This window comes from Pelecanus crispus, chromosome 1 (assembly GCF_030463565.1).
Source record: "Pelecanus crispus isolate bPelCri1 chromosome 1, bPelCri1.pri, whole genome shotgun sequence".
Taxonomy (NCBI): Eukaryota; Metazoa; Chordata; class Aves; order Pelecaniformes; family Pelecanidae; genus Pelecanus; species Pelecanus crispus.
Window position 1 is genome coordinate 78,437,609 of NC_134643.1, and position 23,924 is coordinate 78,461,532.

Consider the following 23,924-nt stretch of genomic DNA (forward strand, 5'->3'; position numbering starts at 1 on the left):
GAAGATGATAAAGGGAAGGAGTAGTCATTCTATTGTAGCCATACTTGCTACTGCTACTGTTATGATAGAACAAGACTACAACAACATCCTTTGTCCAAGCTACTAAAGAAATTAATTACAAGCAGTGGAAACAAAAGTGAGAGAAAGCTCCATTTTCCTTCTATCAGAGTATCCCTGTTGTGTTGCCTGTCTGTAAGAAATATAACCATACTACAAAATACTATTTACTACAGTCTCATAGTTTCTAAGGCTGTCACTACTTCCTACTTTACCCCCAACTGCCTGTTGGGGGTAAAATTGGAAACATCTGCCCACTAAATATCACATCATTAAAACAACACTTAATATCTGACCACGCATCCGCTTAAGAGTAGCTTACCTGTCAAGGTTCAAATATACAAGCAAGACTCACACTCAGGAACTAAAAAAAACAAAACAAAACCAAACACAAAACCCAATGCCAAAAACTACGAGACCTGGAACTTAGGTGAGATTCACTATCATGCAGGAATCATGTTTTCTTAGCGTTATTTCAAGAGCCAACTTGAATATGCTTTTGTAGAGGACAGTGAGAAGATTCAAGTCTGATGATCAGATAATCACTTGGATTTTGGTCTTTACTTCAATGGAATATACAAGATTAATCAAGATGAGGATTACACTTGGAATGACTCATTCAGTTACATATTTCACTCTTTATGGCAAGGATGAATCCCAGATCATGTGTAAGGATATTGGTCAGCCCAGCCCACATTTGCCCTCCCTCCCCAGCCCAAATTGCTCTTGCCGGACTGTGTTCAGACGGAGAGTCATCAGCACTGACTGTCCCAATGACTGCAGTTTGCGAGCAGCTGCCCTCTTCTAGGAGGACCTTCAAAAGCAGGAAAAGGACTGACATTTCCTGTGGTGCAGGTGGTCTGTTTTATGTGTTCAAGAAACTCAAAACTTTTGGGAGAGGTTAAGTTTACTTTGCATGCACTTCAGCGGCCTGCCACATAGGAGGGCAAAGCACGCAGCCTGCTGTGGCAGGCCGATTGAGTATCACTGCACTGGTGGCATCCAAATTAGAGTGTATTATGGTTACACGGACATGTGCAACTCTCAGCCTCCTTCGTCTTTCTCTCCACAATACTCCATCATCAAAAAAAAAAAAGGGAGGAGGGGGAAGGAGAATAAAGACAACCAGAACTGCACATTGACATTTATAAATAACCACCCAATGACTGGTGGAAATGCAAGCGGAAGCAACAGCCAATCGCAGACCCAACTAGTTTATTTATATGCTATGCTGTTAGAAGACTGAAATACCTATTTTTAACTTTTGCTCTATACATTTTGGTAGCTAATCATCACAACTTTTGTTATCAGAGCTACCAGAAATAGCTTACCACGTGCAACAATATTGTTGCTATAGTGCACACAAAAATATACAAAAATATACAGATATTGTACTTATATACATGCATAAATACACGAAGAGATTCTGGTGCAAATAAGGATTTATCACTGGCTTCAAGCAATGAGATTTATTACAGCATGTAGTTGTTCTGTCTGTTTTTCCACAGACATGCATTATCTTGAAATAAAAATTAATGGCTAGTGAAATAATGCACCAGTATACCATTTGAAACACTCCTTCAGTCCATGAAACTTTCTACCTTTAAAGAGTTAGCAGCTCAAAACACTTAAAGGAAATAAAAAAAAAAAAAACCCCAAACCCAAAACCCTCAGCATATAAAGAGCTGCTTTTCAATTTCTTAATACTGGTTATACATCATTAGCTGCATTAACTGACAATAGCCTCAAGTCCACATACTGCTATTTTTTCTAGCTGCTCTTCTTTTACTAGCAAGAATCTGAACCATCACTGTGAGAATATTAACACTCACCACTACCACCTTTTTACAGAATCCACACCTCATTTATTATAGGGAGCTAGGGATAGGCTACTATAGGAAATAAATTCTATCCAGAACAGCAAGAGGTTTCTTTCAGAATGCATATTTTGAGTTGTCATCTTTATAAAGAAAGTTCTTAATCATTACTGAAAGAATATTAGTTTCTACAAAGTATATATATATATAAAAAAATGATGATATATACATACATACTATATATATTATTGTAATAATCATTAAGTCAGTGTATGTCTAGTACAGTTCCTGGTTTTAGAGTGTTTGTTTCACTTCTTTTCAAAGGCTGTATTGTCCTCTTTTAATATTTCCCACATGCAATGTAGCAAAATAGAGGAATCTGTTCAAACACTGCATTTTTGTTCACGATGTCTTCCTACCAAGGGTGCAGCTGTTTTTTCTGTTATCACTTCCAGGTGGTTAGTACAGGCTTTCCTGAATCTCTTGCACGATTTCCTTTTGCTCCAGTGGATTGCCCAGAACGATTTCGCAAGTCACGATCAGGCCCATCGCTTTGCGCCATCTCTTCATCATATCTGAAAATAAGATAACATGTTCAATGCCTTGTCCTGCTATTCACTACACAAACAAGAGTGGGTCCTCTATATTCTATTTTGCTTAACATCTAGCACTGAAATTTAATACAAGCTGTTCTACACACAGGTTTACACATGCATAGTTTGGTATGCAGCTATTATTCAAGGAAACACACTACCACATGATGTTACAATACAGTTCAACTGAAATATCTTCAGCTGCTTTGTGAAAGAAACAAATCATCTGGTAGCTTTGGTTAAACTCCTAAGTTTGTGAAACTCTATGCTTGTGAAATTTCCCACGTACGTCTGTATTTCTCCTCACTACGTAGGTCTGCGGTTAAGCAGGAACATCAGACTGCCGGCAGTTTAATGCATTTGATAACATGTATTTTGTAACACTTAACCACAGTGACAAGTAGTTCTTTAAATATCTAAATCCATTATGGCCTCAGATAACCTCAGTACATACTCACCTCTCAGCTGCTACGGAAATTCCAAGCAGAAATTGGCTACAGATGCATAATTATAATTATCAAACTACAACATTTTGTAGAACAGTCATGACATATACTTAGTTACACTATTGTACAGGTATTCGCAGCTACCATGTATGCAACATTCATTAAAACGTAAATCATCATTCAGCCAACACTTACATTTAACTGTCTTTACTCGTATATAGAAAGAGTATTTAAGATCAGTATGAACTAGTGGATCAACTATGCACATAACTGCATTCCTGACAGACTGAACAATTGTACCACTAGTGCCAGAGAATGTATCTGAACATTTTCTCAAAAAAATAGGAGAAACTGTATCATCAATATGGTATTTAAATCAGTGTTCCTCTGCCTAAGACCAGTCAATCCTAGCTAAATCATTCAGACACTCCAATATAAAGATCTCAGTCTCCTCATTTCTCTCTTTGTTATACAGATTGGGGAATTTAAAAAAATATCTGACAACTCATTATTATAACATCCATGAATTACAGGAGTCAAGAGGCACAATTTCTATGAACTGAGAGAAAATTTCTATCAAATAGCTATTATATCTATTTAACTACCATCTATATATTACCCTCAATACAATTGAAGTTCTACACATGTAGAAGACAAACACTCTCTTTGCCTTTAACCTTCAAGTCTAGCTGCTGGAAGCTCAGAAGGTGCAGGCAGGGGCTTATCAGACAAGTAACATTCCCTCTGGAGACGAGGCAAGACAACTCTACTTTAATGCACTCCCACCTCCAACGTTGCTATTGCAGCTCCAAGAAAACATAGTAGTACTTTGTGCCCATTTTTCACATCAGAATGAAGTTCACCTTATCGCTGTGGTCTACATTACACATTAAAAAAGTGAGGTGACTGAAAAACATTGCATTTATATAGAACATTGATAAAACTTACAAGACTTCATAATTGCCAAGAACCTCTTTTGGTGGAGATTTATTCCATTTACAGTCTGGAATTTCCCCATTTGGCACAGCAATGTTAAGTGTGTCGTTAATAAGATTATACTTCAAGATGCGATCATTAGCAGTACTGGAAGTAAGAGAAGGGGAAGCATTAACCTACAAAAGAAAAAAGTCAGCATCAATTTTTTGAGTGGTATATAGTCCTCCAAACAGCATGTGGGATGACTACTGGTACTATTTGGGAAATTAAGACTCAGCGTCTCAAAGCACATCTTTCAGTTCCTCAGACACTGGAAGGAATCCCCCACTGGGCATTTTTCTTTTTACTTAAAAACAAAAGCACCACACCACTAAATGTCTGCAGTGTCAGCCTGAAGATTTTTGTTGAGACTAGGTTCACCAGGGTTTATCAGACAAGACATAGATTTTTGTTTAATTTTCTAAGCTTACATGGATACGATAAATTTCAGTGCTTATGATTTGCCTGGTTCACTCTAACAGCTGTTATACACAGGAATCTGTGGGTTTGTTCTAGGTAAACAGCTTTTATTTATGTTCTTAATCTGAGTTCTCCCCTGTTAAATTGTGAGCTGGAGAAACAAATACGTGCTCTCTATTCAAAACACTACATCACATCTTGTTTTAATTAAAACTGGGGTTCATTTGATAGATCTCTTGTGTTCCACATTTATTATGGAGAAGTGGTATCAGAACAATAAGCAGATTTTTTTTTTTTTTTAATAAAGTCCATTTACCTTTGATCTTTCACTTTCAATTAGATTGCGAAGGAAGAGGGCTGGCTAAAATTTCTGTTGAACGTATAGATCCAAAGTTAATACACTAAACAGAAATTTATGTGAAAAAGAAAAAAAAAAAAAAGAAGCAAGCCTTCCAAATATCCCCACTGTCCTTTGTGTGCCCCTTTTCTTTCCTCTCAACCTGCAACATTAAGGCCATGACAGCATTTAAAACTTAAGTTTGATGTTATGCTCCATCAGGCCAATGCCAATTCTCCAGCTACTGATACAGTATCTAATAGGGCTGCTAACATTCAGACTGAAGTCCAATTGTGTGGATGCACTGGATTTAAAAGACAAAACAGAAAGCCACAAACAAATATAAACACCAAACAAATAGGAAACAAAAGCACATGCTAGCTTGGTCATCACATGGCCTATTTAACTTTCCAACATTTTTCTTAATCCACTTACCCGAGGAACAAAAGATATTGTTTCTAAAGAGGGAAGACTGCATTGGAATCTACTTTGTTTTATTCTGTGAAATGGGAAGGAAGTTTTGTTCCTGTATTTTATGCAACTTTACCTCAATTAGCCATGGTTTAAGCTTGTCATCAATGATAATGTCATATCCATAACACTCAAAGCAGTGTTTATCATTATTCATGACAGGCTAAAAAAAAAAAAAAAGACAACAGTATGTGTTAAAATCAACAATTCAGTAAGTAACCTGATTACACACTTTGCTAGAAATCACATGCGATTACATTATGACTCTTCTACAACAGTTTTCAGTGTTGTAACTCTAACATAAGCTTGCTAACTAGTAAGTTCAGGATTGCCTCTTTTTTCCAAGTTGTAAGTAAATATTTCAATATTAATGATTGCATTAATGCTGCGTACTAAGTTACATTAATTTTATATCATGTTTCCAGTGTGAAAATAAAAGTGTTTTCATATTTTGCAAAAGTAGTAATAACACTATTTAAAGCCTGCAAGCATCAGGAGAAATCACAAAGTTTTAACATTTACGTAACACAGCTTCACATAACTGTGAATTCTTTAAACTTCAGAAAAAGGAGACTTACTCAAAGACATTTCCTTTATTATGCTGCTGTAACTATGAGAAATTTGAGGTCAAACAATTACCAGATACATTTTAAAATTATAATTAGCTCAAGCCAACTACGATCCTGAAAGTCAGGAGAGACCAAGGACCAAGTTGTGCTTAGATGCCCATCCTCTAGAGAATCAGTGGTTTTCCAGCATCTGCTAAACATTTCCCGTATGCATGATAAGACTTTTCTTCTATGCAAATCTCACCAGGTCTTTTAAAGAAGCCTTTGTAACAGGTTAGTGAGATGTTTTCCCCTAGACTAGTAACGAAAGCTTTTCAGGTCTTCAGAGAGTGAAAGGGGGAAGGAGGAAGAAGCATCTCTCATTACATTTGCCATTGTCAGAAAGACAGAAGACCAAAACATTTCATGGCCAGCAATTCTCAATACCTTTTCTCTTCTTTTTAAGGTTCTGCTAACTTTAAAAGATTAAATCCCTTTTCTTCTCACATCTGCTTTCAAATATGATTGCACAGCAGAGGCTGAGTTGAGCCATGCTTCCCCACCTCCCACTGATCCTAGCTTCACGACCTTGTCCCCCTCTCTCGTGCTGATTCTGGTGTTCATCTGGTCCTTCAGTGAGGTGATTCAGCTTATTACACTGGTGGAATACTAACCCATCAATAAAGCAAGATAGTGATTGTCAGTTGGGCGAGTGAGCCGATTCAGCTCACAATGGTGCCAGGACCAACCCAAAAGAGATGACAGGACCATGCGCTTGGGAACAGGAGAGTCCTTGGCACCAGTGAGCTGTTTGGTTACCCCAGCTGACCCACAGAGTGATACCTGCTCTCTAATGTAGTCACGGGATATTACCCAAATACTGGAAAGTCACTCAAGCAGAGGATCGGTTGCTACTTTTCTTTTCTTTTTTTTTTTTTTTTTTAAAAAATAAGAGTTCATTATAACTATGTGACTCATGTATAAAAGAGGTGAAAGTAAGTTATATAACTCTGCTGAACTAATAGCCTTACGTTTTCTTTGCTAAATTGTCCTCCAGAGCTATTTTTTCTTTGACACATTTGTTATTGCTGAAATGACGTCACACACCTTGGCAGAGCTTAATACTATTCACAAGGGCAGTATCAAGTCATATTAAATAGTTCACAGAGCCCTCAAGGAAAGAGATTCATTCACTTCTTCAATATGCACAGATAGCTCACCCACCCACCCATAATTCAAGTTCACTCAGCTCAGAGAAATCAAGAGATAACAAAATTGCAGAAATCAGCATCAACACCATCACTCAAATAGCAGGAAACAGATTTTAGGGGTTTTGATGGCAAACTCACTTTCATGGTTATGAAAAGCCTGCAGCTGTAATGCTATCGCTGGCAGCCTTCCAGGAACAGTACTCACCGCAACAGCCTTCAGTGACTGCACAATTATCCAGTGAATTTCATCAAATAATTTGTTTGTGACTTCCTTTCCACGGGTGCTCTCCAGATACAGGCGCAAGTTACTCACTGTCCACTTGCCTCCATGGATGTGATTGTAATCATCCTGAAGAGTTAAGGAGTCAATTCAGTCTAAGATTTTGAAGTCGTTCAGCAGTTGTTTCATTCACACAAAAAGCCCACTTAGACTTACATACAAGTATTGCTCTAAAACCAAACTCAGCACATTGTTTTCACTCTATTTTACAGCTTTATGAAGACTTCACCTTTACTTTGAACTGCCCTCTACATAAACAGCTGTTTTTATTATAGCTGTATATGTTTATATCACACATTGCAAATCAAGTAATACATCTTTCTTAGAAGAAAAAAAAACAACTGGCACTTTGGCAGTTCTATAGTAAAACATAATTTATGATTTGGAAATAAAAATTTTAAAATGTGAAAGGAAAGAATTGAACTTTTTCCTCCTCTGAGGATAAAAGAGAAATAATTAAGTGAGCAATAGCTAAATTTCACTGCAGTTAGTTGTTTTAAAACGCAGCACTTGAAAGTGCTTGTCTGTGTTTATTCATCTAAAATGCGACTTGTCTGTTTCCCAAAAGGCAAACACGGTATCTTCTTAATATCTTAACTACTGACAACAGTTACATTCAAGAAGACAGTGACATGACACCTGAATTATTTTTAAAGGTTAATTTTTCAACTAATTCAGTATTTTGTTATAGAAAAACCACTAAGTGCTACTGAAACAGAACAGGGGAAAAAAGGAGGTTACCTTATATTTGTCTTTTCAGAGGCTATCAAGGCTCTGCACTATATTCTCTTTAAACAGAAAGACAAGAGCAAACTGAGGGTATTCTTACTGATGGAAAGACACATGTTCAGCCCTCGAACAACTCTCAGGACAAATGCTTTGTCCCTTTATAAAGGTTCTTCTCAGAGCATTTCTAAGAATGTTGTATGCCTGCTAAACTATAAAACACAATGCGTAGAGCAGAAAAAAGTTCTCAGAGGAACAAAATCTGTCGTCCTCTAAGACAAGGTCAGAGAAGCCTCTATCTATTTTTAGGCTTTTTCTACAGCTCCCCCCTTAGTAAATTTTGAAAACTGGACTGTACAAATAAAGATCTGAAACATGGTTCTCAGGACTTGCTGCATGGAAAAAATGTCTTCAGACCAGATTCCAGCAAGGGAACAGAGATCAAAATTTCAACCCTCTTTGCATTTCAGAACAAGTACTCAAATCAAAATGGATTGCAACTTTACACAATCACAGCTGTTTAATTAAAAATACTAAAACAAAGCAGAATATTCCAGGCTACACAGAAGATCACCAACTGAAAATAATTAAGTAAAAGAATTATGGTTGTTTTGTTTGTATTACACATGCAATGAATGATGACTTAGAACTGTATTTTCCAGCACAAGCATTACGATGCACCCACGGTACTGACTTACCCTCCTTCCTTCATTTTACCCTTTCCCTCTCCCTGATATTGAATTGTATACTTTTCAAATTAGGGATGTTTCCCCATGAGCTTGTAGAGTACAAACACACTGGAACTCTATGGTTCATGTAGGGATTAGAGTAGAGATTAACAGCTAGAACTTCCAGACCTCCTCATAATTTTGATCAATTACTTGACAGTTCATATTAGGTGGTTCTTCTAAAAGTGTACAGCCCAAGTGCCTCCAAAGTTACCGACATGTTTAAAGCTCAAGGACGGAGGGGATGGATAGAGTGGCTTTACATTAAACTTTTCTCAGTTCTTTCTGCAAAACTCAACAGACATTAGTGGTTCAGGATTTCTAAAAAGTTTACCAGTACTCTAGTAATGACTCCTCATTTTTAAGCTGCTACTTCTACACCCATTTCTGTTGTCCTTTCTTCTCTCAAAGTGACCTCACCACTACTTTCACTTCTACTTTTATTTGGGAGAAATCTTGAAGGCCATTCTTTAACTGGTAGAGAAGATGGAAGGGTGCATAATAATGGAATAGGCAACATATCACATGCCTCACCTCTTCACTGCTACTGGCAACAGCACCATGATTTATGCTCTAAGTTGTATGGGATCTGCTTTCACCACAACTAATTCTCAGTGTGCCCTGTCAAACCACAACATGTTTGAAAGCACTTCACAAATCAGCACCCGAGCAAGAAAATGTTTGTAGTACTGAAAAATGCCGTATTTTGACGCTTTCCCTAGTTTATAACTACCACCATAAGTGACATTTATAATTCACATTGTTCTTACAGGAATACCCAGATAAAAACAGTTCTGCTATGCTGCACATCTTACAGAACAATAATACACAAGGTACATTTAGCAAAGTTGCAGTTTAAGACATATTTTATGTATCTTGTGTTTGAGTGTATGTATATACACACATGAATATATATGCAGGAGTGTATGTGTATGTACATACAGGTTTATTTTCCATACTCTTAAAATAAAACCTATGAAATTAGGAAGTGCAACAATAGAGTTTTAATTACTGTAACAGAGGCATGGTTTATAAATCACAGACATCCGCTAAAAATGCAAAAGGGACAGTCATCATCATCAAGTGGATTCCCTGAAGAAACGAGGCTTGGGCAGCGCTGCTGTATGCCCATCTGTTCATGTCACCCCTGACCCACTACCCTTTCCTCCCACTGGCGAATTTCAGCCTATTTTGCCATAGGGAAGTGCTGCCAAAGCTATCAGGTTTCCACATGTTTTACAAATATCAGTGGCAAATTACAGGACAGAACTGTTCTGCAGGCAGAGCTCCATCTTTGTCCATTTAAGAGGAAGCCACCAGCTGGCCAGGCAGCGAACGCTTATCTCCAAGCTCGCAACTGCACGTTCCCTGTCTTACCCAGAGAAGGAAGGTGGGGGCGGTGGGGGGGAAGCATAGGAAGAAGCTGGAAAGTACTGTGATGAATAAGTGCTGGAAATAGGAAAGCTGAATTAACTGCATGGGGGAGAGAGAGGGGGGGAAGGGGAGATCAGGAAGGCGATATTAAAATGCTATTATAAAATACAAATCCACAGGAACCAGGCTTCATTAATTCCACTGCTCACAGAATCAATTGCTAAGTGAGCATATTACCATATAAATGACAGGAGACTTGGAAAAAAAAAACCTGCTTTCAACTACTGCAAGTCAATAGTGAAGATATCACAGTCTATTACAGAGCTGCAACTCATTATCTTGCATACTTTTCATCTGCAGTCTTCTGAAATTTATTTATTTGCAAGTTCAAATTGAAGTATTTTAATTGCAAGATGATGAAGAATATGACAAATAAATCCTTTTTATTCCAAGTTTTTAGGACAATTTCAGAAAATCAGTCTTGCTACAAAAAAAACACCTAAGAACTCAGTACACTTACCCCGTGTTTCTGAATGGCAACATTTGTAAGATGTACAAACATGTTATCCAATTCACTTGTACTTGGTGTATATTTTACTGTGCAAAACCGGCAAAATCCAAGTTTATACCTTCAATGCAAAAAGTCATTAAAATGTGTTAAACCCTAATAAGAAATAAGGAAAAGAGCATCCTAGGATACCATGTACATCTTAAACTTCCTTGAGCAATGAGCGCAACATTATTTTGACTACATTAAATATTCTCTCAAAACAAAATACAAATATATGCAATCTTACATGTAACATCTCAGTGGACGATATGTAGATACTAAAACATACAGACGAAGATCAAATTTCTTTCCACCAATAAGTAATGGATTGTTGATATAGAGAGAAATCACATAGGCTTCTTTGGAAGACTGAGATACAAACCTGAAAAACACAAACCATGTTTTGGAATGTTACAACTGCCAAGATATAATCTGATAAGTTTTTTTCTTCTTTAGAAGCAGTCTGTAAATTTTGGATTGACTGAAATCTTGCATCTTTTGCCAAGACAATGTATAAAGTTGTAGCAGTTAATACTACACACTTGGCATCAGGCATTATATACTAAAAAAAGTTAAAAATACTAAACAGATGACCAAGAACAATTAAACATTTAAACTCAGTTTTGAAATTAACAGGGTAGCTGACTAAGTCATTCAGAATGCAACTCTGCAAACCAGTCTTTTCCTTGGAGAGCACTTAGAGCTTGGCATGATTCAGACAAGCAAAGAGTACATATTACGTTACCTTCATCAGTTAAGGTCTTGTACTCCTAGAATATTTGTATTTATGCTTGGTGTGCAGTTGCAAACCACTGTGAAAAACTAAGATAACTTTCAGGTTGTGACATTCTTCAGATTCAAAAAAAAAAAAAAAAAAGACTCAAGTGATCAGCCAGTCACTTCATAACAGGAAAAAACCTAACATTAGTTTTGTGATCAAAACTTTTACTAGTCAGAGAAAAACACAGATTGCTAACCTGTTTCGTCCATTTGGAAGTAGATCACCAATGAGGTGTATTATTTTGTGCTCTGAACAGAAAATGTATTTATTTCATATAAATGCATTCTTCCTTTGTACTAACTTAAAAAGTGAGTGAATATATATTAAATAAAATAATTATTGAAATTGCTTAGGGAAAAGTTTTTCTCTTGCTTCCTGTTATTTAATGCTATGAAGCAGAACAATTTATTTTTGTGCATTTTTTTCCCCAACAACACTGAAAGCATTTTTATAAAGAATAGTTAACTGAACAGTTCTTTTTACCTCCTCATACCAAAACAAATCGTATTAAAATGTTTGAAAGAGGAAGTCAGATAACAACTGAGATTAAATGCAAAACTAACCATATAATGACAAAGCAGTAATAATGGAATACTTTTCCCATGCATCAGACAATTAGCATGTTGATGTGGTTCACCTGATTACAGACAGTACAATAAAGGGTTTGGGTTTTAAGAACTTACGAAGATGTTTTGCTATCTCGAGACCATTTTTTAATTTGGGAGAGTTTATTGATTAGAAATATTCCTTTTCCTTGAGCTTTGCCACAAGGTTTCATAATCCAAGTGCTGGAGGGATTTTTTCTGAATTCTTCAACAAAGAGATTATAATCGGCAGGAAGCATAAAAGTAACAGGAACAAAATCTGAGTTAAGGAAAAAAAAGTGCACAATTAAAGACACTATAGTTGATAAGGTTATTGACACATACAGACTGAAAAAAAATTCTGTCTTTTCAGTTTTCCAGTCTGGCATGATCCACCTTCATTAAGACTCATGTTGCTTTTTATCTCATTTAAATTCTAGTTTGTAGTTTTTACTTAAGCAAACAATTGCAATATTGCATGCTGCTAATTTCAGATTAATAGATTTTAATTCACATGAATCGATTTTCTTCTTCTGTTTACATGCTGTGAAATTAGAGCATTATATACCATTCTAACTTAATTTTATCAAACTTTCTCAATTTCCTATGCCAGCTTTTACCACTCTGCTAACCACCTTATCATTCTCTGGGCATGCAAAAATGTGAATGTTGACATTGCTTCCCCTTTGGATGTGGTGATTTTTATTTCCATGTAACTCCCATTAATAATTCTTATTTGCTCCCACAATCAGTATTACCATGCTTACTGAAATCTAAAGAAAAGCATTTCTCGCTTTTTGCTATCAGATTATCTTCACTTCCATCCATACAAAACTGCTTCTTTCTTACACGGATGAACAGTGCTTTCATTTCACTTTCACAAGATGTAAATCAACATATCCCCATCTCTGTTTCACTCCAATGTTTTCTGACCTCTGAAACAACTTTACTCTCCTCATTCCTGATCTATTGCTGGGGGGTTTTGTTTGTTTGTTTTATTTTCTAGCAGTCATTACTTGTTTTCCAACTTCCCCCAAATTTCTCCTCTGAGGAGTTTGTTCATTCAGTTCTGTCTGAGCCTTTCTGCAAAAGTTTGTCTCAGTTTTTGCTCCAGTATATGATTTTCAGATAATGTTTTTTCACTTTTGAATTACAGAAACTTCCACCCTGTCTCATACAAAGTTTCAGAGCCCTTTGGTTTCACCACTAATCTTATTGCAAAGTACCTTAATCCCACAATTTTCCCTCTTCAAAATAATGTAAAAAACCCCAAATCAAAACAAAAAAAAAAACCCCACAAAAACCCAACCAACGAACTCCTCCCCACCCCCACACCCCTCCTCACACACAAAAAGCCTAGCTACAAATCTATTTCTGTACCCTTACATTTAAAAATAATAATTACATTGTCACTTCATCCAATGTTGCTTCAGCAAATGCTGCACTGTTAAATTCAGTCTTCTTTAAGGACCTTACTACTTACAAAACTAAGTCTAAATACAACTTCCATGCATACAAACTGGATTTCTTCTCCTTGAATACTTGCTGAGTACTAGCAAGTACACAGTGGAGCAATTGGCCTTTGTGCTGTGGTAATATGACAGGGAAACAGACATGTTCAATCTTTTATTCCTGCTTTGTCTCTAAGTTCAACAGAGAACCTGAACCAGTGGCATCCCCTTTATTCCTCTCAATTTGTAAAATATTAGCCATTATCCTTCAAAGCAAGGTTTGTGAAAAGCTTTGAAAATGTAGCATTTCGTATGAAATGTTCACTACTACTGTTTTTACCACTTTGCAATTCTTGTGTTTCCTTATGCTCTAATGGCAGATTTGAGGGGAGGGAAAAGGAGAAGACAAAGAAGGCTGTTAGGTTTGCAGAATGCAGCAAACAATTTCAGGATAAAGTGCGCTTTATTTAATTCACAGGGACAGAGCATTTCAAGATAGTCACTTTAATGTTCTAACGCTTCAGAGGTTCAGTGCTTTATGTACAGAAAAGCTAGTTCAGTTCCAGATTATTGACCACAGAGGAAAAAGGATTAATGCTGATAATGAGAACCACGTACCCAAATAAATATATTTCCCATTTTCATCCTTTTCAGCAAGAGGACTTCCTTCTTTCTCAAGTTCTTTCCTATATCGCTTGATATTCTTTACCATCAAATCTTTTCTGGTCAGTTCATAATGGTTTGGGAAATGATTGACAATTTGGTCATCAGAGAGGCGGTAACCAGTTTCCACACTGAAAACATTTCTGATTGTTTGCACACTCATCCTGAAAGCAAAGACAGATACCAAATGATTTCTCCCAAGAAACACAAGTCAGGAGGACAAAGTTGAATTATTTTTGTTTGTCACATTCACCTCATCATTTCTCATTTCTCTTCATAGTATAATTTTGCTGTAGTGACAATCCAACATATCCTGAGCCCCTATTAGCAAAACTAATTAAATCCTACCAGCGGTTTTATCAATCCCTCTACTACTACTGAAATTGGGGCAGACAGTGAGGAAAGGAAGATGACAATTTGGCCCTACTGGACTCTGTCGATAGTCAGGTCAACCCCCAGCACAGCCTAAAAATGACCAATATGCACCCAAATGCTACAGAAGCATCTTTCTAAATCTATTACTTTGCTCTCTGGAAACTCAGCTTTCCTCTTAAAAAAAGCCACAAAACCAACATCCTACTGACTACCTTGCTATCTGGATTGTAAAGGACTTCAAGCATATGAATTGAAAACAGAGATTAAGAGATCTGCTAAAAACAACCATAAACACCAGATCAGAGGGCTGCAGTGACAAAGTCATCAAATCAGTTATCTACTTCATTTTTCACAGAAGATAAGAGCAGGGCCATAGATACGAAGAATTTTCTGTATTAGATGTCTCACAGTGGAAATTTAAGAATATTTCCTGAATGCAATCAATCTGCTACATTGCCATTTCAGGAAGAAAGAAAAAAAAAAAAACAAACCAAAAAACCCCAACCACTCACACAACAGTTTCCATGAGTGCCCTGTTCCCCCACTCCCCCCAACCGCATTCCAAAAGCATGAGCAGATTACTAGATTCCTACCCATTTAAATAAGTGGTTCACAAAGGATACACTTGGCAGCATAAACCGCCATTCTGTCATATTTGAAAGGGACAATATAAATTGTTTGGTTTACTTGAAGAGTATTGTTTCTGCCAATTAATAGATTACTGCATTCTAGGACAGCATTTCACGGTCTTATATTAGACAAATGCCAAATAAGAAGCCAGATTATTTACTCCTGTCATTTCACCATTATCGTGGTTTAACTTCACATTCACTCTCAATATTGAAATGTTGAATAATTAGCCTGCATATAAATCATTATAATGAAGGAGAAGGAAAGTACAGTTCTCAAGGCCTTTATTACAGAAGCCTGCACTCTGGTAACAGGGCAAACCTCTGTCACACTGATAAAAGAATATTTTATCATATATTGGAGCTGTGCACTCTTGGATTATTTTGCTTAGGTTGTGTTGTCAGAAGATTTTGGGAAAAGATATATTCAAAGACTCCCCTCAGGCTACAAAACCCCTCCAACAGTAGAGGAAAAATTCGCCTTACTGCACTCAAGAAATTTGAATAAAATCAGGTATCACATTTCAAAACAAAAACCACTGAGCACAGCCTTTCCCCTGGGCTTTTTACAATTGGTATTCCCAGAAGTGATCAATATCTTGCTAGGTCAATGACTTTCCACTCCCTAACAAAACCTTTGCCAAACTGCAAAGATACATGAGATCAGTAGCATGGGAATGGATCCATGCAGATGAGACCTTCTGCCCTGAAGAACGCCAATGACTTTAGCAGGCCTGCACAGATACAGGAATCTACCAATACAAATCTGAAGAGAAGACCAGCAACTGCATGAGACGTTACAGGAGCAATGAAACAATGTTACAGTCTTAGGGGCACTGCAGTAAATTAATGCTAATTTCTGCATCTTTTGGTTTTAAGATATGTTTTGCCATATTACTAATGGTATTAACATATTAAAATACTTCACAAATTTAGAAATCGGTATTTTTAATGTACTTACCAATAAAAATTCCAGTCTTCATTTTCTGCCACCTGAATCCAGCCTCTTTTTTCAAAGTTGTTTATTAGAACAGATTTTTCTATGTCAGTAACCCACTTTACTTTTCCTGCCATATCCTAAAGCAGAACCAACCTGTTAGTAAAGAAAAGTTTAAAGATGTGAAGTTGAAAACAGGCGAGAATACAAATCAGGAAAGTCAAAGAGGAAGGAAAGTGGCATCCAGAAAGCACCTGAACTTTAAAGTATACTAGAAGTAAATTAATTTTAAAATCAAGGAAAATAACATCTTAGGTTCAGTCTGAAACCCTCCATTTGTCAACTGGACAACTACAAACAAGGACACTAGTTACAAGGACCTTTCACACTCCCCAGCCAATCTACCTTTTGTGAATGGGCACACAGCTCACGTCTCCTCTTAAATACACTAATAACAGAAATCACTATTGTACACTTACTAGGTAATGTTTACAGAACCAAGCGCAGAGCACAGACATTTTATTATTTCTAACCAAGACTTATATGCATATATCTTTTTTGAAGTTGGAGAGTTCATATGGATCACTTTGTGACTGTAGACAAAAAGAGAATGATTCCAAGAGAAATCCCTTACATGTCCTATCAAGAATCACAATTTGCTATACTAAAAGGAAAGGAACATTACCAACTTTGTGCTGTCTTCTCTGCATTTCATGCAGCCATGATTTTGCTTTCTGCTCTAGCTGGAGGGGTGGGATAAACTGATATCATTAAACCCTTGACAGCAGGATTTCCCCAAACCTAAGGCTGTTAAAACAGTCCTTATAAGCTGCATTTCAATTCATGACACCTAGGTGTCACTTTCTACATTAGATCTCGCACTTGTCCAGATGAGCCTTTTCTGTTAGGATCACACAATCCTGGTTAGAAGGGACCTCAGGAGGTCTCTTGTCCAGCCTCCTGCTCAGTGCAGGGTTAGCTCAGAGCTTTATCCAGCCACATTTTGAAAACCACCAAAGATGCACAGCTTCTCTGGCCATCCTGTCTCACTGCTTGACTGACCTCATGAGGAAAAGGAATTCCGCCCCCCCCCCCATATTTTTTCCTTACATTCTGAACCTCTCTTCTGTCAGCTTATGCCCGTTGTCTCTCATCTTCCCCCCCTTCACCACACTGAAGAGCCTGGGTCCTTCTTCTTGATAACCTCTCACAGGTACAGGCAGGCTGCTATTAGGTGACCCCAGAGCCACCTCTTCTCCAGGCTGCAGAAACACAGTTGCTGCAGCTTCTCCTCACCAGACAAGTGCTTCAGCCCCCTGACCATCTTGGTAACCCTTGCTTAACTCACACCGGTTCACTGATGTCTGCCTTGTTCTGGGGGGCTGAAGTTACTTTTGCCCATCCTCTGATATAGCATCACATCCTTGCCCTTTTTGTTTGAGAAAGACAGCCTAGTCTAGCAAGGTGGGAACGCACAACAAATGCACCGAAGGAGGAGTGAGGACAAGCCCAGCACCCACAATTGCTACCTTTCTGAAGGGCAGGCTGAGGCTTTCTGAAAACAGCAGGCACTCACCGGCTTGCACTCCCCTTTACAAGGGGCGTTTGGCAAGATCCCCTTCACACGGTGTCTTAGAGCAGGCATCAATCTAATACCAATGAAGATGGAGGCAAAGAAACATGAATTGAAGCATGTCGTCCTTTGTGCATACATAGTCTAGAACCAGAAGCCTACAATCCAGTTGATGCGGACAGAACACTACACTTTATACAGCAAACAACATATTTACCCCGTCTCTAAGTAAGTGGTGAAGCCCAGCCTCTCAGGATCTAGGCTTGATTGATATACAACTATGAAGCAAGCTAACATATATTAATGAGCAAATTATAACAACTGATAAGGGTAGACAGCTCTCATAAGCAGTTTCAATTGTTGCTGTTTAGTCTTTCTGCAGTGCATTCCACAAATTAGTTTTACCATTGCAGCCCAGTGAATTTTCATAGTTATTTTTCACAGAAATCAACCACAGAGAAGCGCTGATTCAGAAGAAAATCTCTTTGAGCCAAAAGCAGGTTCTTTGGCACACACCTCTCACAAGAACAAAAACCACCATGCAAGTGAGTGGAAGAGAGCGGCGTTACACATACACGTAACACCTTCTGCTGCTCCCTCTACACACACTTTTCCATTGAAAAGTCAATTAAAACTTCAAATCACCTTTAGTAATGTAGTACGGTAATTAATGCAAGTGAGTAATTAATGTAGTTAATACAATTTCTGCAACTAAGCTATTGGACTGGGAGTCAAGGGGTCTTCAGTTTCCAGGGCCAGATATGGAGATGTACATCTTCTAGCAAGCTAACACCCCTGTGGTTTCTCTGTTCCTGGGAGGCATAGCCCATTATATAGTGCTCCCACTTTTTGCTTCCCAGACTATTTAAACTGCCAAAACTCCACAAGGCAGAATTGTTTACTATAAGACTTCAATTTTGAAGAGCTTTAGACACACTTATTTTTATTCACATGAGTAAAAGAAGTTGAAATCAAGCTTAAATAGACACATAGAAAACAGTATATGCAGTCTCAGGGTTTTTTTGTGTGTGCTTATACAACACCTAGTTCTACAAGGTCATGATCTTTCTCTGGGCCTTCCAGATACTATGAAAACAAAAATAAATGAAACAAAGGGATTCATTTATTTGTACTGAAGTATGTATGATTCATAACCAGTGACTCACGAGTACCACACACCATCTTGTTGTGGTTTTAAAAGTTCAGGGATTAGTCAGCTTGGAATAGAATTGTCCCTTCAAAAGGGAATGCATTAAATGCTACAATAGCATTAGCCAAACACAACGTAAAATTTTCAAAAGGCCTTAGAACATGTCCTCCACATCTCCAAGCTACCCCATTAGGTTTACCAATGTCTAACGTCAACGCCATACCTGTTTCTCTGTCACCCGACTCCCTGATCCTGCTCGCTACTTCCCAAGTGTGTCTCACTCCGGCATCCTTAGTACAGAAGCTGCAACTACCCTCAGGGCTTGTTCTTCCAGAAACGCTGCATCAGACAAAAGTAGCTGCTTGCACCTCTGTCTTTATAGAAGCACATAGCTGCCACCTGGCAAAGATTAAGAGACCGGGTGCATTGCCACAAGCAGGGCTACTTTGCCAACACTTCTAATGCTGCAACCTCATTTCTACCCTGGGATGCAACAGCTGTCACAGCATCCTTTCTACGGGATTCTTTATGAAGAGATTTCAACGCGTGCTACACATCCTATGGCAAGGAACCCTGAAAGATTGCACATGCTGATCCAGCAAGTGGGTTTTGTGGTAGCAAGTGGGACTGCTCCATGACTCATTTTGCTGTCTTACTCCCAGGGACTGCACTGTTTGACTTCAGAAGCCAGAGACAATTCAACAGAAGACTCACCCACAGGAAGGTGAGTTAAAACTAAACCAAAGCTAAAAATTGAAGATAATTTCTACCACAAATAAAAAGAAAAATTACAAGAGTGTCATTCTTTTCCTGTTTTGGGAACTTTAGGCCTTATAGATCCCCTGCTACAGGAGGATTGAAAGGATACCAATACAACAGCAGACTGAAAATTAGTCCTTGGTTTATGCAGACAGTTTGATCATCTCAGATGATGTTTAACTGGCCTGTAAATAAAATCTTCTGATTTTGTGTAATTTGACTACTGAAGCCTACAAACAAGGGAGTCATAAGAAATAACCTACATTAAGTTGTACCAAAAACTTTCTTATTTTCAACAATATAATTTCAATAGAATATAATTTTCTACAGGAATCCTCTAATCCGCAATTAGGTATTCTAGATAACCTGATGAAATTGAACGAGATAACCACGCATTCAAACTTCTGGTCAGCTGAGACCCTTAGCTTCGGTAAACATCAAAGAGGTGTATAACGCAGCCCTAGCCTGCGTATAGTAGGGTAACGGTACAGTAAGTCAAATCCTTCTCAGAGCACCAGACCTCCTACTTGGGAGACAAGATATAATATGGGCACAGCAGGCCTGACACTTCCCCAAAACACTGCCTTTACTGGCCACAGCAATAGCAAGTAAACATAAGGAAGCCTGGCAGCAGCCTAATCCAAGCCAAGGGCCTCTTGCCCTGGCACAAGTTCACGAGGCGATGGTAAGACCCCAAAGCACCCTGGTCATCGTTCTTCCTGGGATTTACTGCCACTAGGGAAGCTACTCACGCCAATCGCAGACCACCCTTTCACGCTGCAAAACAAGCGTTAAATAAGTGGTGCTGGTGTCTGCAGCACCTGATCTAGCAAGCTCTATTTGCTTCTAACAGTTGAAAACGTAACTGTGGTTCATTATTAAGTTTATTACTGGAAAATCCAGTTTGGCTGATGCGGTTGTGCCATCTGAGGAGGCCGGGAGGGCCTGCCTGAGCGAGCCCCAAAATGTTAGGGATAAAAAGGAGCCGAAGACCGAAACAGCCTCGTCGCTGAGCTGGCGGAAATGAGGAGCCCAAGGGCAGCAGATCACCAAGCGCCAAAGAAGCAGATGCCTGCACGCCACGCGCTCCCGCCAGGAACCGCAGCGGAGGCAGCCAGGATCGGGCCTCCGCCAACGCCTCGCCCGCGCCATGTCGCGACAGCCGCACGAAGAGGCTGACCCTGACTGGCTTTGCCCCCGTCCCTCCCAGGCACCCTTCCGAGAGCGGGCCCGCAAGGGGAACCTAGGCAAGACGGTTATCTCCCCCTTGCATCTCCCAGGAAGGGTCGCGATCCCACAGGGATCTTCAGCTGTCGCGACAGCCCCGGGGGGGAGGGAGGCCGAGCGCCTCCCCCGACGGCGGGCGGTCGCAGCCCGCACCGTGTGTGTATGTGGGACGACCCAACCCGCGCCGCCGCGCTCACCTGGCGACGGGAGAGGCGGCCGCGCCCCCCCTCAGCCCCAGCCGTCCCCGCCGGCGGCTCCGCTGCGCGGCCGCCGCCAGCCCCTCTCCCCGCCCCTTCCGGCGGCGCACCCTAGCAACCGCGACGCGCCGGGGGCGGGACTTCCGGCGGGGGGAGGGGGGAGCTGGGTTGCCAGGGAGACGCACCGCGGCCCCGCCCCGCGAGCCCGAGGGGCCGCGCAGCCCGGTGCCGCCGGCGGCCATCTTGTGTCCGTAGCGGCGAGAGCGGCGGTGTGTTTCCCCGCTCGGGATTGACGGCCGCCTCAGCCCAAGCTCTCGGTAGCCGCGCTACGAGGGCGGAGAGGTGCGGAGGGTGCCTGGCGAGGCCGGGGCCCGGCGGAGGCCCTGAAGGGAAGGGGCGCGTTCCCTTTGAGGCCTGTGCCAGGCCCTGGCCTCGCCTGCCCTTTTCTGTCACCCTCTGAATGCTGCGAGCGTCACAGGAGGGCCCTGAAACCTGCCCGACCCGTTCTCCATCAGCCACCGTGCCTGGGACTGTTTTGATCTTAAGCTGCTGTGGCGTGGACCTGCCCTATTGTCAGGAAAAAAGTCGCTGACAAACGTCTGATCATGAGTAAACAGGTTTGTGGAAGGCCGTAGTGTGACAAAACATGCCTAGATGTTCCCAAAATACCTAAAATACTCAGGTCACTCATATGCTAAAGCTCAAGTCCCTGTTCGAGCACATCGGGTGCTAAGAGGTTCACTGTAAGGCTGTAGGGATACCTTTTTCTTGTATTGGTCCTGTTCCGAGGAAGTGTGTGAATTTTCCCCAAAACGTTCCAACTATAATTTGCAGTGAAAACTGGGTGAGAGAAATTGTACCTGAGAAGTTACGGCATTGGTGCCTGTGTAGAGAAGCCTGATTTACGCATACAAAATTCCTTCAAAAATGAGAGACTGCGTTAAGACACCTGCCACATACTAAGGTTACTGACATTATTAAGGTTACTGACATTTTGTGATAGGCTCAATACAAAACAATAAGGTATTACATAATGAACTCCAGAGATCTGAAGAGTCTCCAAGGAAAAAATGAAGATAAAATAAATTACCCATTCTGTAAGACAAATTACTTACTAAAAAATAGATCCATTGAGACAGTAGCCGAAATAAGCAGTTTGCAGTGTGTTGGCGTACAGCAAGTAACTCTGATACAAATCTCTATTCCCTAAGAGCCTTAATTCCCCAAATAATCTCAATATAATAAATATGGTCTATAATTTACCGTAACATCCTATGGTAAACGGCTCTGTTTCAAGGATGCAACTACAAAGAAACAGTTAAATTTAATAATTAATATCACTGGAGCTATTAAATATTCCCTAGTTTAACTATGAAAGCAGCCGCAAAATGCAGTGTGTCTTCCTTCGATCACGTGCAGTGGAAATTTCCTGGCACCACAATACCTCTGGCAGCAGAAGAGCGCGTGGAGCAGCCTTCACAGCCTTCTTTCAACCAAGAAGGTACGTTTGCTGCAACAGCTGGCAGCAAGAAAAGTGAACCTGAAGCTTCTCCTTGCTATCGATCCTTTTTTGTCCCTGCATCCATCATACCTCAGGGGAAAGCTGAAAAAAGACCACTTTTTAAATGTATGAAATAATTAATTAAGGACAGAAACAGTTGTGTGGGGTGGTGGTTTTTTATTTACGTAACAGTCTTTTAGCTTATTTCAGCAGTCCTTAATCAAAGTTGTAGTTCCATGGTATACAAAGCTGTCGTTTTGCTGTCTCTCTGAAAATTACATTGACGGTATTACATCACAGCTAATAGTAGATGCTCCAGTTTTTAATATTAATGCATCTCCACTTTGTAACGTTATTGTTCCAACAGGGGAAGTTGGGGAGAATTTGAGAGCAGCTCAATAATGCTTGCTATTATTGTATCAGGAAATGCTGTAGCAGCATCGGCGTGCTATCTTTGTGACAGAAATCACTCCTACGATGACATTTGCGTATTTTATTTCAGGCTTGAGTCAACTCACTGAATTGAGCAAGATTACCTCTATGTGCAAAACTAAGCCTGGTTTCGGGAGGGGAACTATTATTGATTTGAAGCAAAGTAAATATGAAAATTGAAATAATCAGAACTGGTGATTAGGACAAAGTCTTGGCAAGAAGTGATATTACCGAGGTTAATTTCCCTTTTATTATATTGTACTTTCAAGGCAATTTTCATCTACCTATTACATGTGTAAATGTAAACACCACGCTCACAACACAGTCCTTGGCATGAGCTGGGAGATAAGCATTGTCATGTTCATTTTACAGATGAAGAAAGCTCATGTACGGCGCTCAGAAGATGAGAGGAAAACATCCACGTTACAAGGAGGATTATCACACCTAGCGCAGAAAGAAGTGGTTTGCGTAAGTGCATATGTATACACATACACACACACACACACAAGCACTTTTCTACATTTAAAAACTTGTCCGCGAAAGTCTGTGGACATCCCGGCTTCAGGTGGAGTGCTGTATCTATGCCACTGTTCTGCTTCTCCCGGTGTTTACCTTCACTCACCCAGAGATAAAATCATGCAATAAAGAGAGGGCAAAGTCCACTCTCAAGCATTACCCGGTGAAGTCTCCTGTTTAACATGACAATAAAGTGTGGGGCAATAGTGGGTTTTGGTTCTTTAAAGCTCTTCTGCAGTAAACTCTGCTCTCTAGTGATGGGTGATACCGGCTGAGTCAGTCGCCGCTGTTATCGAGGGCACAAAAGAAAAACACTGGAAATCCCATGACCTCACTAAACCTTTTGGGCAAGAGGTCAGTAGGGTTTCAGGAGATGTTTCTCTCTTTAACCCCTCAGTGACTCGGTGCCGGCTGCGCTGCCAGGGCTTCTCCTGCTTTCTGCCCCGCACCCTCCTTCCTCGGGTACCCTGGGGACAGTCGGGGATGCACGCGTATCCCAGACTGTCCCAGCTGCTGCTTCTGCTAAGCTGAACAAACGAAGAGGAAAACCTGCTCCTCCTCCCTGTTCGAAAGCAAACAGGACCACAACATTTCCAGCGTTCTAAAGACTACCTTT

The 23,924-nt window shown here is 39.9% G+C and overlaps 2 protein-coding genes across 3 annotated transcripts in view; one reads left to right on the plus strand and one right to left on the minus strand.

The window, feature by feature from the left end:
- Positions 1-1,255: 1,255 nt before the first annotated feature.
- Positions 1,256-20,900, minus strand: TTLL1 (TTL family tubulin polyglutamylase complex subunit L1). Its single transcript, XM_075723886.1, has 10 exons — positions 20,860-20,900; positions 15,978-16,109; positions 13,968-14,176; positions 11,998-12,178; positions 10,781-10,915; positions 10,504-10,612; positions 7,081-7,224; positions 5,193-5,279; positions 3,862-4,025; positions 1,256-2,449 (listed from the first exon to the last, which is right to left on the minus strand). The coding sequence occupies exons 2-10, from the start codon at positions 16,088-16,090 to the stop codon at positions 2,320-2,322; spliced, it is 1,272 nt and encodes a 423-aa protein (XP_075580001.1). The 5' UTR covers positions 16,091-16,109; positions 20,860-20,900; the 3' UTR covers positions 1,256-2,319.
- Positions 20,901-21,265: 365 nt separating this feature from the next.
- TSPO (translocator protein) overlaps positions 21,266-23,924 on the plus strand; it is a 37,023-nt gene continuing 34,364 nt past the window's right edge. Inside the window, exons 1-2 of one of the 2 annotated variants that reach the window (XM_075718615.1) lie at positions 21,266-21,476; positions 23,165-23,260. In XM_075718615.1, the coding sequence (XP_075574730.1) occupies positions 21,465-21,476; positions 23,165-23,260 (108 nt within the window). In that variant the 5' untranslated portion in view covers positions 21,266-21,464. Of the gene's footprint in view, positions 21,477-22,236; positions 22,361-23,164; positions 23,261-23,924 lie in introns of those variants that run through there. The other variant, XM_075719318.1, reaches the window with a different exon arrangement.